Raw genomic sequence first — 14,252 nt, 5'->3', positions numbered from 1 at the left:
AGGAGTCATCCCATATAAATAAGATAAGCAAGCAAAATAAACCAGGTGTACACTGCCATGCATGATACAGTCACATGATCAAAGAAAGGTGCACAAAAAACAAAAACATATATATATTAAATGGCAGGGTGTCATTCTCAGCTATGATACAAGTATGGTAGAGTGTGAGGGACCAAGCTTAAGTAAGGACAAGGGTATTCAAAAAATGAGGAACAATTTCAATTTAAAGGACAATTTCGGTCGTTTACAACATCCAGCTGTATTGCCCAATCTACCCATGATTTAGCCATGATAGCAAAGACGCAAAAAAACGTCATCCGACCCTGACAGTGTTGCTTGCACGGAGATTTCGGACTGACAACATAGCCATGGGGGCATCAATTTATATTGTGTTTTAAACGCTATTTTTATACCTCTTCTACAGCTCCAAACAACATAACACTTACGTGGTAGTGAGTAGAGGGTCCCTAAAGCCAAACCGAAGTGTCCCGAGGTCTTCATGTGGTCGGATATAGAGTCCAGAATGAATTTAATCAAGCCAGCACCTGCTCTCAATCAGAGCCTCTTCCGTCAACAGGAGGCTACCTCACGCGAGACATCACGCCACGTGAGTCCGTAGTTGATTGCCGAGTGTGGAGTAACTCGCTCTGGAAAGTCACAATTTCGTTGCCGTTCTTTTTACAAACATAGTCCAGTATTTCTTTCGAAAGTGAAATGAAGTTGTATGCAACATCAAAGCCTAGCTTACTAACTGGTTGGAATTTTGAAATGTCACGTGACGTGATGTCTCGCGTGAGATAGCCTCATGTTGACGGAAGAGGCTCTGATTGAGAGCAGGTACTGGCTTGATTAAATTCATTTTGGACTCTATATCCGACCACATGAAGACCTCGGGACACTTCGGTTTGGCTTTAGGGACCCTCTACTCACTACCACGTAAGTGTTATGTTGTTTGGAGCTGTAGAAGAGGTATAAAAATAGCGTTTAAAACACAATATAAATTGATGCCCCCATGGCTATGTTGTCAGTCCGACATCTCCGTGCAAGCAACACTGTCAGGGTCGGATGACATTTTTTTGCGTCTTTGCTATGGCTAAATCATGGGTAGATTGGGCAATACAGCTGGATGTTGTAAACGACCGAAATTGTCCTTTAATAGTTCAAAAATTAATAAATAAAAAAAAAAAATCAAATATGAATAACAATTAAATCATACAAAAAACTAATTTGGGCCCAACTAAAATGAGGTCAACTAATTGAACACTAACAACACAACCAAAAACTGACCTCCAAACAAAGAACCAAAGGCTGCTTAAATGGGGACGGAGTAACCCAAATCTGCCACATGAGGGAGCATAATAAAAGGGAAAAGTTACAAAATTAACTACAGCAAGATATAAAACAAATAAAGCAAAACTAATTTTAACTTAGCACAAATAATAAGTGAATGTTAAAGTGACAAAATTAAGGAACTAAGGCCAAATTTAACAAATGAAGTCGCCCCCCCAGTCTTTTAGAAAGAGTGGTATGTTCCAGGCTTCCTCCTCCAGCTGATCTCAATTTGCAGCAGAAGAACAAGTGTAAGTAAATCATTCAAAACATTATCTAAAATGCAAATATAGAATAAATACTAACACGATGTGGTGGTGGTAAGAGCATCCACCAGCTATTCAAACCAATAAATGACAAAAAGGGTCCCCATGTTTTACAGAAAGCATCATCTTTGCTGTAATTTACACGTCAGATAGTCCAAAGCAACATATTCCAGTATCACCCTGTGCCATTGAGCCTCAGATGGGGCTTTATCCATTATCCAGTTCAAAAGAATACTCTTCTAGCACAGAAAGCAAGCGTTTGATGTCTATGGGAGCCGTTTCTGTAATCTGCCATTAAAGAAAAACTAAAAAGCTGTAAAAACTGATGTTGTTGCTCATCAATGACATATCCCAGACCTAATAATCCTCCATAGAATATTTCAATTTGCACTGCATACATTGAAAATACAGCAGTTTTTGTGTGTGTTTTTTAACAGAAATTGGTGTTTACCTCATATACACTGGTATTTAAAGGGTTAATTTTTTGAAAATAATTGAAAACTTTGTAGTTATGATCAGAACTGAAGTGGAAGAAAAGATTTATGAAAAAAAAAGTGGAAAAAAATATTAACATATGTTTTTAGGTCGTTTTAAAAGGGGACAAAAATGTCCCTTTTCAGAAATTAAGGAGTTTTTTTTTCTACACAATGAAAAATTACATTGTATATGATGTGTGTTTGAAATGAAAAAAATAGTCAAAAATGCACAACTGGACCAAATATGATGAGTATCACTATCTACAGTGTGAAATTAGAGGAGAAAGTACACCCCAAGTGGAGAAAAATGTCCTCTATCAGTGATTAGGGGTAAGAGCCAGAAGCTGAATTTTCTCCCGATTGGGGAGACTTAATGAACATATTCTTGGGGATGTTGCATATTCTCTGTGAGCATCTCACCTTTGGAAGCGATCTGTGTGAATAGATAAAAACTCTCCTTCCACCAACCCGGAGAGCAGCAGTTTACCCCCAGCAGCTGCCTTCAAGCCCAGCCCCATCATGTTGAAAGGTGAGCCGTCCTCCCACCACCCGTACAGAATCAGATCTCGGGGAACGTTGGGCTGACGGGGGGCTGATGGGAGTGTGTTTGGTCTCAGGGCTGGCAGCCACCGAGTGGCCCGGCAGGAATCAGACGCTGAAGCACGGAGCGCTCACCTACTTCCTGGATGGAGCTCACACCATGAGGAGCATGCTGGCCTGCGTCAACTGGTTCAGGGATACAGCCGCCCAGCATGAGAGGAGTGCAAGGTATGCTCCGATTAAAGCGGATTAAAGGTCACACCGACTCATCTGTAAAAGAGATTTTTATTAGGGCTGGGCAACGATTAAAATGTTTAATCTAATTAATCACTTGATTTCCCTGATTATTTTATTTTGTAAAAGTCTGTTGCTCATGGGCTTTTATTTTGTAAAAGTCTGCTGCTGTCTGCTGTGGAACAGGAAAAGAAAGTAATCGGTGGATCCACCAAACATGGAGAAGGGTACGGAACTTTTACTCGGCCATTTTCATGTTAAAGTTCTTCCAGACGGCGGAGTCGACAGAACCAAAGTCATCTGTAAACACTGCCAAGTTGAATTGTCTTCTCAGCGTAGTAGTTCCAGTCTAAAATATCACTTAAAGGCAAAACACACAACTGATAGCAGCAAGTCATTCAAGGAAACAGACAGTGGAGCGAGGCTTCTACATAAAAACTACAGAAAGATGCTGATGTTAAAAGTGTGTTTGCACAACAAATGTTATGGCACTTTCATTCATATGGCAGCACATTTAAAATAAAGCTAAATGCTAAAAGCTATACGCTACTTTTGGATTCATTTTTGGATTCTGCGTACAAATGCGATTAATCGTGATTAATCAGGGAAATCATGTGATTAATTAGATTAAACATGTTAATCGTTGCCCAGCCTGAGTTTCAGGTAAAGAAATCTTATTCAATTCAATTTAAGATGTGAAATAAACACATGAAATGACCATGTGTGACCTTGCGTGACCTTGTGTGACCTTGTGTGACCTTGCGTGACCTTGTGTGACCTTGTGCCGTAGCGGTCCTGTGGCCAGAGTGCTGCTGTTCAACGCCACAGGAGAGAGGGATTCTGCTGCCATGCTGAAGCTGCTGGTGGTGAGTACAGCTGCTGTCAGCAGAGTGGAAGCAACACGTTTCACTGCTTAAGAAGCACAAACTTTTTCTGCTCTTATTTCCCATCAGCCGTGTCACTTCGACTTCGCCGTGTTCTGCCCGAACATCACTGAAGCCATCGCCTCCTGTAACGCAGGTGAGAAACAAACCGTCTGAGCATCCTTTAAGAGTTTCTGAGTTCTACGGCTGAACGTGCTGCTGAGATCTGAGGCCATCTGCTTATTTAAAGGACTCGATCAGCGGTTTGACATCCCAAAAAGAGCATTAAACATCTGCAGCATTTTTAAATCCAGGTTAAAAACATTTCTGTTCTCATGTGTTTATGCATGAAATCTGCACGATATCTCTGAACTTATCTGGACTGTTGCTTGTTTTTAAATTAATTTAAATGATTTTATTTGTTTCTCTTTATATTCTTTTATGTATTTTTAATGCTTCTTCCACTCCCTGCTGCAATGCTTTTATTTTATGTGAAGCACTTTGAACTGTTTTGGACATGAAATGTGCTACAACACTGGAAAAAATCTAAATCTTACCAAGAATATTTGTTCTCATTGAGTATCTCATTACACTTAATATAAGACACAATTGCCTAACAAGCACCATTTCAGCCAGATATAGGGACTTGTTTTAATACAATACATCTGGAATATCTTGTTAAGTGAAAAAGTCTTAAACAAATTGTTTTGAGTCATATTTCACATGAAACAAGCTTTTTTGACATTTGAAGAGGTTTTTAAGCTAATTTCAAGATCACTTTTTAACTCAAAAGTTCCAAATATCACATTTTATTTCAAGAAATCTTGACAAGCCGATTTTCACTAGTTCCACTGGCAGATTTTTTTTGCTTATTTCAAGCAAAAACGTCTTTTATTTGTTTTTGTTTTTTTTTACTTATTTTTGGAGGGGCATTTTTTCCAGTGAAATAAACTTGACTTGATTTTTTGATTAATCTAAAAACTGGTTTAATATTTCAGAGGTTTGATCTGGACAGCAGGACTTTACCAGCTTACATCCGTAGTGTTTGTGCTCATAAAGCTCATAAAGCTCTGCAGGTGCACACAGGTGACTCGGGGCCACTCGTGCACCTGAAGCTCCGGGGATTAACCACTTCACTTCTTTAAGAAACTGTTCTTAACTGTTTGAAACATTTTGGGAGATTTGTTGGGGATGCAAACAATCAGTCAGTCTGCTGTACGAACGATGTAAACAATGATGTTGATGCAGCCTTTTCTTTTTTTACTTCACTTTTAAACTGTTTTTTTAAATTGTTTTTTAAATTCTTAATTGTTTTTAAAGTGTTTATAATTGTATAAACATTTTTATTGCTTTATTATGTCATCTATCTAGCTCAGATTTTAAAGAAGACTTGTAGTTTGGCTTGTTGAAAGTATTTGTTCTCCTCTGGTACAGCCTCCCTTCAGCTCTGAAGTCACAGCAACATTTCCACTTTTGAACCAACCTGTTGACCAGTTCCTCGTTGTTTTGGCTCCCAAACTTACTTATTCTTCCCTTCTCTTTTCTCAGACCAGCAGAACTTCAACGTCTCGGTTGAGAACATGCTGACTCGCTGCCTGGACAATGAGAAAAGCTGGCGTCTCCACCACAGCCGCGGGGACGGCAGGGAGGCGGAGCTGCTGATCGACGACCGCCTGCTGCTGGTCTCTGAGAAGAAGGCGGACACTCTGGTCTTCCCCTGCATCCTCAGCGCCCTGCAGTGGATCGCTCAGGGCAGGGACGCCGTGCTGGTGGACTCGGCCGAGAGCGTTTTACCGGTGAAGCCCAGCGTGAAGGCCAAAGCCGCCTCGCTCTGCCAAGCAGCCGAGATCCACGTCCTGGTCACCGGAAGCCTCCACCTGGTGGGCGGCGTGCTCAAACATCTGGATCCAGCGTCCTCCAAGTAGACAGGACCATGTGATTCAGTTGGTTCTGGCCTTTGAGTTAATGGATGTGTGGACGCTTTGCCCGTTTAAAGGGACAGTTCGCCTCTTCTGACATGAAGCTGTGTAACATCCCATATCAGCAACATCATTTCTGAACATCTTCTTACCCCCTGCTGCGTCCTGTGAGCAGAGTTCCAGCCTCGTTTTGGTGTTGATGAAGGTAGTCCGGCTAGTTGGCTGGGGTTTAAAAGATAAAGCCTTTTGCTTCTCAGAACAATATGCATTCAACAGAGTAATACATTTGCATCACAAAATGGTTCTCCAGGAAAAAGTCAGACCTCACAATCTCTTGGCCCTATTTTCTCTCCATTCGTATCACTGCCTGCTGCCGCCTGCCGACAGCCGAGCCTGTTACGGTGTTTGCTGCACAGCAGGTAAACGAAAGGAAAGGAAACAAAAGAAAACAAAAGGAGTCTGCACTTCGCTCTATACAGCAGGCAGTGATACGAAGGGAGAGAAAATAGGGCCAAGCGATTGTGAGGTCTGACTTTTTCCTGGAGAACCATTTTGTGATGCAAATGTATTACTCTGTTGAACGCATATTGTTCTGAGAAGCAAAACGCTTTATTTTTTTAAACCCCAGCCAACTAGCCGGACTACCTTCATCAACACCAAAACGAGGCTGGAACTCTGCTCACAGGACGCAGCAGGGGGTAAGAAGATGTTCATAAATGATGTTGCTGATATGGGATGTTACACAGCTTCGTGTCAGAAGAGGCGAACTGTCCCTTTAAATTACCCGGCGGTGAGGAGAAAGGTTGCTTACGGTTTGGTGGCGTTCCAAACAGCTTCACCCAGAACCTTACAGAGGAGCTCATTAACCTGGAGCTCAGGCCTCTGGTCCGACCTGAAACATGGACACCACAGCGGGGGCTCAGGTGAGCCCTTAATGCCCCTTAATGCCCCCGGAGGGGTCGGATGTTATTCCACCTGTGATGTAAACCTCAGCTGAAGAGCTCCTGGTTTTAACTCTTTATTTCAAACATGTGCCGATCCGCTTTTGATTAATTGTTGTTTTTTTGGGTTTTTTTTAAATGGGACACATTTTCAGTCCATAAACTCTGCTGGTTCTGGTGCAGACAGCAGATATTCTTCCTGTCTTCGTCTTCATGTTTAAATTCACATTATCCAACTAACACGTCTGTAAAAGGTCCTTAAATTTGACTTAGACATTTCCATTCAGTTTTAATTTCAGGTCCAAATTAGCTGCGTTCTTCTTTTAATATTAATGTGGACCGATTGTAAAATAAATTGCACTTAAATCAAACTTGTAAGAAAATAAAGATTAAATTTGTTCACGTCTTCAAAAGAATGAAATAATATAAATAAACCGTCTCTAATCTTCTTGTTTGTTTACATATATTCACACCAATTCTCTGCATCTGTAGTGGAATTCATGAGGTCATAATTATGACTTAGTATCTCATTATTATGAGATAGTATTTCTAAATTGATTTTTATTAATTGGCGGAAACGGGCTTCCATACCAAACAACTCAAAGTGCTTTACATAAAATAAAAGCATTGCAGCAGGGAGTGGAAGAAGCATTAAAAATACATAAAAGAATATAAAGAGAAACAAATAAAATAATTTAAATAAATTTAAAAACAAGCAACAGTCCAGATAAATTCAAAGATATCGTACAGATTTCATGCATAGACACATGAGAAAAGAAATGTTTTTAACCTGGATTAAAAAATGTCTCCATAATGGATCTAAGAGCCCTGCTTTTATTAAATATATATTAAATATCATTTTATTAAATTAAAAATGAAAATGATCGTCTAAGAAAAACTTTAATTTAGCAAAGTAACAAGAGGAAAGAATAAATATTTATAGTTTTCGGAGCGCATAGCTGGTTTGGCTCCTTGGTTATTTCAGCCAATAGCAGCAGAGATTGTTGAACGACTACAACGCTCTGAGCCAATGGGGGCTTCCGTAGGCGGGCTTCTCCGCCCGGCTAACGTAAGCGTTGCTACTCGGGAAGAAGAAGCCGATTCTGGAAGCCATTACGTTGCGCACATCAATTGAGTAAATCCTACTATTTTTGCGTACTATACGCACAATTACCTCCCCGATAAGGTTTTTCTGTAATTATGGCGTCAGCCGTCAAAAAGAGAAAAATGAATTTTTCGGAGAGAGAGGTGGAAATTATTGTCGAAGAAATTGAGAAACAAAAGCACACACTGGTTAACCACTTCAATGCGGGAGTCACGCACATGACCAAGAATAACGCGTGGGTGGACATCCTGAGAAAGGTCAACGCCGTCACCACCTGCCCCAGAGAGCTGCCCGAGGTGAAGAAGAAGTGGTCCGACATGAAGACGGAGGTCCGGCGGAAGGTGGCCCAGGCGCGGGCTGCCATAGAGGGCACGGCCACCGACTGCACTCCAGTTCCCGTCATCCTCAGCGCCATGCAGCAGCGGATCTGCAACCTCCTGGGGGAGGCCACCATCATCAGCCTGCCTGCGGGGGAGGAGGATGCGGAGATCAGTTTACCTGTGACGGTCAACGCTGCGGCCACCGTCACACTGACGGAGGGTAAGAATGAGCAACTTTAAGATTATTAACCTGGAGAAGCAGCAACTTTAAGATTATTAACCTGGAGAAGCAGCAACTTTAAGATTATTAACCTGGAGAAGCAGCAACTTTAAGATTATTAACCTGGAGAAGCAGCAACTTTAAGGTTATTAACCTGGAGAAGCAGCAACTTTAAGATTATTAACCTGGAGAAGCAGCAACTTTAAAATTATTAACCTGGAGAAGCAGCAACTTTAAGATTATTAACCTGGAGAAGCAGCAACTTTAAGATTATTAACCTGGAGAAGCAGCAACTTTAAGATTATTAACCTGGAGAAGCAGCAACTTTAAGATTATTAACCTGGAGAAGCAGCAACTTTAAGATTATTAACCTGGAGAAGCAGCAACTTTAAGATTATTAACCTGGAGAAGCAGCAACTTTAAGATTATTAACCTGGAGAAGCAACAACTTTAATATTATTAACCTGGAGAAGCAGCAACTTTAAGATTATTAACCTGGAGAAGCAGCAACTTTAAGATTATTAACCTGGAGAAGCAGCAACTTTAAGATTATTAACCTGGAGAAGCAGCAACTTTAAAATTATTAACCTGGAGAAGCAGCAACTTTAAGATTATTAACCTGGAGAAGCAGCAACTTTAATATTATTAACCTGGAGAAGCAGCAACTTTAAGATTATTAACCTGGAGAAGCAGCAACTTTAAGATTATTAACCTGGAGAAGCAGCAACTTTAAGATTATTAACCTGGAGAAGCAACAACTTTAATATTATTAACCTGGAGAAGCAGCAACTTTAATATTATTAACCTGGAGAAGCAGCAACTTTAAGATTATTAACCTGGAGAAGCAGCAACTTTAAGATTATTAACCTGGAGAAGCAGCAACTTTAAGATTATTAACCTGGAGAAGCAGCAACTTTAAGATTATTAACCTGGAGAAGCAGCAACTTTAAGATTATTAACCTGGAGAAGTAGCAACTTTAAGATTATTAACCTGGAGAAGCAGCAACTTTAAGATTATTAACCTGGAGAAGCAGCAACTTTAAGATTATTAACCTGGAGAAGCACAAACTTTAAGATTATTAACCTGGAGAAGCAGCAACTTTAAGATTATTAACCTGGAGAAGCAGCAACTTTAAGATTATTAACCTGGAGAAGCACAAACTTTAAGATTATTAACCTGGAGAAGCAGCAACTTTAAGATTATTAACCTGGAGAAGCAGCAACTTTAAGATTATTAACCTGGAGAAGCACAAACTTTAAGATTATTAACCTGGAGAACCAGCAACTTTAAGATTATTAACCTGGAGAAGTAGCAACTTTAAGATTATTAACCTGGAGAAGCAGCAACTTTAAGATTATTAACCTGGAGAAGCAGCAACTTTAAGATTATTAACCTGGAGAAGCAGCAACTTTAAGATTATTAACCTGGAGAAGCAGCAACTTTAAGATTATTAACCTGGAGAAGCACAAACTTTAATATTATTAACCTGGAGAAGTAGCAACTTTAATATTATTAACCTGGAGAAGCAGCAACTTTAAGATTATTAACCTGGAGAAGCACAAACTTTAATATTATTAACCTGGAGAAGCAGCAACTTTAAGATTATTAACCTGGAGAAGCAGCAACTTTAAGATTATTAACCTGGAGAAGCAGCAACTTTAAGGTTATTAACCTGGAGAAGCACAAACTTTAATATTATTAACCTGGAGAAGCAGCAACTTTAAGATTATTAACCTGGAGAAGCAGCAACTTTAAGGTTATTAACCTGGAGAAGCACAAACTTTAATATTATTAACCTGGAGAAGCAGCAACTTTAATATTATTAACCTGGAGAAGCAGCTTTCTAAGGAAACAAAAGGAAAGGAAAGGAAAGGGTAAAAATAATAATAATATTGTGTTAGACAACAGGTTTGTGTAGCTGACATATGTTTCCTGTCATGTTAAAGGGACAGTTCACCTCTTTAAAGGGACAGTTCGCCTCTTTAAAGGGACAGTTCGCCTCTTTAAAGGGACAGTTCGCCTCTTCTGACATGAAGCTGTGTAACATCCCATATCAGCAACATCATTTCTGAACATCTTCTTACCCCCTGCTGCGTCCTGTGAGCAGAGTTCCAGCCTCGTTTTGGTGTTGATGAAGGTAGTCCGGCTAGTTGGCTGGGGCTAGAAAAATAAAGCGTTTTGCTTCTCAAAACAATATGCGTTCAACAGAGTAATACATTTACATCACAAAATGGTTCTCCAGGAAAAAGTCAGACCTCACAATCTCTTGGCCCTATTTTCTCTCCCTTCGTATCACTGCCTGCTGCCGCCTGCCGACAGCCGCACCTGTTACGCTGTTTGCTGCTCGGAAGCAGGGGACTGCTCGCTCTGCACAGCACGTAAAGGAAAGGAAACAAAAGAAAAGGAAAGGAACGGAAAAGAGAAGGAAAGGAAAGGAAACAAAAGAAAAGGAAAGGAACGGAAAAGAGAAGGAAAGGAAAGGAAACAAAAGAAAAGAAAAGGAAAGGAGACAAAAGGAAACAAAAGTAAAGGAAACAAAACGAAAGGAAACAAAAGAAAACGAAAGGAAACAAAACGAAAGGAAAGGAAACAAAGGAAAGGAAAGGAATGGAAAAGAGAAGGAAAGGAAACAAAAGGAAATGAAAGGAAATAAAAGAAAAGGAACAGAAACAGAAACAAAAGAAAAGGAAAGGAAACAAAAGAAATGGAAAGGAAACAAAAGGAAAGGAAAGGAAACAAAGGAAAGATAGGAAAGGAAAGGAAACAAAAGGAAAGGAAACAAAGGAAAGGAAACAAAAGGAAAGGAAACAAAAGAAAAGGAAAGGAAAGGAAACAAAAGGAAACAAAAGAAAGATAGGAAAGGAAAGGAAACAAAAGAAAAGGAAAGGAAAGGAAACAAAAGGAAAGAAAAGGAAAGGAAACAAAAGGAAATGAAAGGAAACAAAGGAAAAGGAAACAAAAGGAAAGGAAACAAAACGAAAGGAAAGGAAACAAAAGAGAAGGAAAGGAAACAAAAGAGAAGGAAAGGAAACAAAAGGAAATGAAAGGAAACAAAAGGAAATGAAAGGAAACAAAGGAAAAGGAAACAAAAGGAAAGGAAACAAAAGGAAAGGAAAGGAAACAAAAGGAAAGGAAACAAAGGAAACAAAAACGAAAGGAAAGGTCTGACTATTTCCTGGAGAACCATTTTGTGATGCAAATGTATTACTCTGTTGAACGCATATTGTTCTGAGAAGCAAAAGGCTTTATTTTTTAAACCCCAGCCAACTAGCCGGACTACCTTCATCAGCACCAAAACGAGGCTGGAACTCTGCTCACAGGACGCAGCAGGGGGTAAGAAGATGTTCAGAAATGATGTTGCTGATATGGGATGTCACACAGCTTCATGTCAGAAGAGGCGAACTGTCCCTTTAAAGAGGCGAACTGTCCCTTTAAAGAGGCGAACTGTCCCTTTAAAGAGGCGAACTGTCCCTTTAAAGAGGTGAACTGTCCCTTTAAAGAGGCGAACTGTCCCTTTAAAGAGGCGAACTGTCCCTTTAAGGGTGTGATGGCCTTATAATTAGTGTTAAAGTAAATGTAAAGAGGACAGAAAGCTGAAGGTGCTTATCACACATCTTATTAAACCATCTGGTGTTTATTCCGCAGCTCTTCCATCTGGTCCGGGGACAGTCTGTGACGACTCAAAGCCGCTGAACGGTAAGTTCATTTTAAAGATTCAACATTAAAACCTCATTCATTCACATCATTCAGCTCCTGAGCTGCAGGATATCTGCTGTTACTTTCACGCTGCTGCATTTAAACCATGTTTGTGTATCAGAGAAGTATTAAAAAGGCAAAAATAAATGTTATACTGATGGAATGTATCAAACAAACACACATGGGACCCTATTTAGATGTATCCTCCAGGTTTGCATCTGTGTTGTGTTGCTCATTTGGCTGTTAAGGCGAGACAGGTGAATAGGGGAATATTTTAAAATAATAGATATCACCATGAAACTTCCTCAGTCGATTACTTATAAAATTATGAAAAAAAAATGTATTAAAAGTTTTCGATATTTGTATGTTTAATTATGCAAATGAGGCATTATCTCATTAAATATGCGCACATTTGCATATATTTCCAGAAGATAGATCTGAACATATGATAAAGCCAGGCGAAAATTTCTGGTTTCATTTTGTTTACACACAAAATTAAAAGAAAATTACAGAGGCATTTCAGGATATCTGCTTTTATTTCCTAGGAAATCAAAATATACCATAGCCTAAAAAACATTGATTTTCGCCATATTTTTTTGTTATAATGTCACATAAATCAGGCCAGGAATGATTTATCAACAAATCCTTCTGTAAATATCTTCAGAATACTGCTAAGTGTATAACTGGAAAGTTTGGTGTTAGTAGGTGCTCCATAGGCTGAGATATTGATACTGGAAAAATACAAACAACTGATTTTGAGAAAACGGCATTTAAAGATTTAAATAGGGGAATTCATTTTGGTAAATTTGGGCGAAACTTACTGCTGCCATTAAACAAAATGTGATTAAATAAATATTTTAAATTATGTTTTGAAATAACACCTGCCTGCCGTGTCTCGCCTTAAAGTATTTTTTCTACAGCTAAACATGGTGGTGGGTCACTTCTGACCCGCAAGACAACAGGAGGGTTAAACAATAAGGCAGGACCAGGTTAATCACCTTTTTCTTTCAGTCCCGCTTCCAGCTGAAACAACGTACCACACCCTGGAAGATGGAGGCGTGGTGGAGTACTGCACCACGGTGAGCGACTCCACGCCCACCATGGTGGCGGCCGTGGAGGCTCCGGTGGAGATGCTGGCCTCGTCCTCGGCCTCCTCGCCGCTGCCGCAGACTCAGGCCAAGCCTCAGGAGCTGAAGAGCCGCATCGCCCTGAACTCGGCCCGCCTGCTGCAGGAGCAGAGGGTCACCAACGTGCACATCCGGCAGATCGCCCAGCACCTGGAGGGCCAGAACGAGCTGCTGCAGACCATGCGGCGCTCCCAGGAGGCGCAGGCGCTGGCGCAGGAGCGGCAGGCGCAGGCGCTGGAGGGCACGCAGGCCGCGCTGCTGGCGCTGGTGCAGATGATGAGGCCCGCCCTCAAAGACTTGAGAAAGTTCCTGCAGAGCGGGACAGATGTGGCTAACGTCGTTAGCTCGGCTGCAGGGTCGACGGCGGAGGTAGCAGCAACAGAAGAGCAGAGCAGACCCAAAACACCTCCACCTCCACCTCCTCCATCACAGCCAGCCGAGGAGACGCAATAAGACTGTTTAGTGTGTGTGGAAACCATTTTAGATTTCTATCAGCCGGCAGCGGGTCCGTCTGAATACGTTGTTTTTGATAAGAAGATGTTTTTATTGGAGAGATCCAGGTGTGAACATCTGGTTCTTTCAGCTCACCTGAAGGACAAATAATCCGACTTTTCAAATCAAGTTCTCTTTTTACAGTCTGCAGTACTGATGTCAGCCACAAGAGGGCAGTACGGGGAAGAAAGTCTCATTAATATTATAATTATAAGTTATAATTATGAGTTATAATTATGAGTTATAATTATAATTTATAAGTTATAATTATAATAAAGTTTACGTCACGCAGGTGTTTAAAAAATAAATGTGAAAGGAAGCCATTAAAGCGTTTATTTTTCTATCAGTAAAATAACAAACTCCTTCATTTCACCAGATAAAATCCAGCTGGTCGCTGCGGATTCCCCAATACTGCTGATAATTATACTGCCATTAAAATAATAATGAATGACGTCTTTACTTTGAACATATTATGACCTAAAAATTAAAAATAAAGAACAAAAAGAAGCACAAGCTTATTAAATCCTACCCTTTTTCACTATGAATAAACAATCATTACTCCTACTTCCTGTTTAAATTTGTCCCATATTCTAATTACAATTAACTACGGAAGCCCAGAGCGGCCCAAAGCTCATTGTTTCAAACTAGGGCTGGGCAACGATTTAAATGTTTAATCTAATTAATCGCCTGATTTCCCTGATTAATCACGATTAATCTAATTTG

General features: G+C 40.2%; 2 protein-coding genes and 1 long non-coding RNA gene across 3 annotated transcripts in view; 2 read left to right on the top strand and 1 right to left on the bottom strand.

Moving 5' to 3' along the window:
• Nucleotides 1-5,740, top strand: part of fpgs (folylpolyglutamate synthase) — a 22,021-nt gene extending 16,281 nt beyond the window's left edge. The window contains exons 11-15 of the mRNA XM_075455472.1: nucleotides 2,517-2,600; nucleotides 2,689-2,839; nucleotides 3,636-3,711; nucleotides 3,799-3,865; nucleotides 5,257-5,740. Of these exons, the coding sequence (XP_075311587.1) occupies nucleotides 2,517-2,600; nucleotides 2,689-2,839; nucleotides 3,636-3,711; nucleotides 3,799-3,865; nucleotides 5,257-5,633 (755 nt within the window). The 3' untranslated portion in view covers nucleotides 5,634-5,740. The remainder of the gene's footprint in view (nucleotides 1-2,516; nucleotides 2,601-2,688; nucleotides 2,840-3,635; nucleotides 3,712-3,798; nucleotides 3,866-5,256) is intronic.
• LOC142372546 (uncharacterized) overlaps nucleotides 1-8,191 on the bottom strand; it is a 9,106-nt gene extending 915 nt beyond the window's left edge. Inside the window, exons 1-3 of the long non-coding RNA XR_012768267.1 lie at nucleotides 7,892-8,191; nucleotides 3,584-3,854; nucleotides 2,492-2,881 (exon numbers count right to left, since the gene is read on the bottom strand). This is a non-coding gene — a long non-coding RNA (uncharacterized LOC142372546). The remainder of the gene's footprint in view (nucleotides 1-2,491; nucleotides 2,882-3,583; nucleotides 3,855-7,891) is intronic.
• Nucleotides 7,641-14,252, top strand: naif1 (nuclear apoptosis inducing factor 1). Its single transcript, XM_075455473.1, has 3 exons — nucleotides 7,641-8,213; nucleotides 11,860-11,910; nucleotides 12,922-14,252. Exons 1-3 carry the CDS (start codon nucleotides 7,769-7,771, stop codon nucleotides 13,488-13,490), a joined length of 1,065 nt encoding a protein of 354 aa, XP_075311588.1. The 5' UTR covers nucleotides 7,641-7,768; the 3' UTR covers nucleotides 13,491-14,252.

Source organism: Odontesthes bonariensis, chromosome 22 (genome assembly GCF_027942865.1).
Source record: "Odontesthes bonariensis isolate fOdoBon6 chromosome 22, fOdoBon6.hap1, whole genome shotgun sequence".
Lineage (NCBI taxonomy): Eukaryota > Metazoa > Chordata > Actinopteri > Atheriniformes > Atherinopsidae > Odontesthes > Odontesthes bonariensis.
This window is presented reverse-complemented; position numbering and strand designations above follow the sequence as displayed.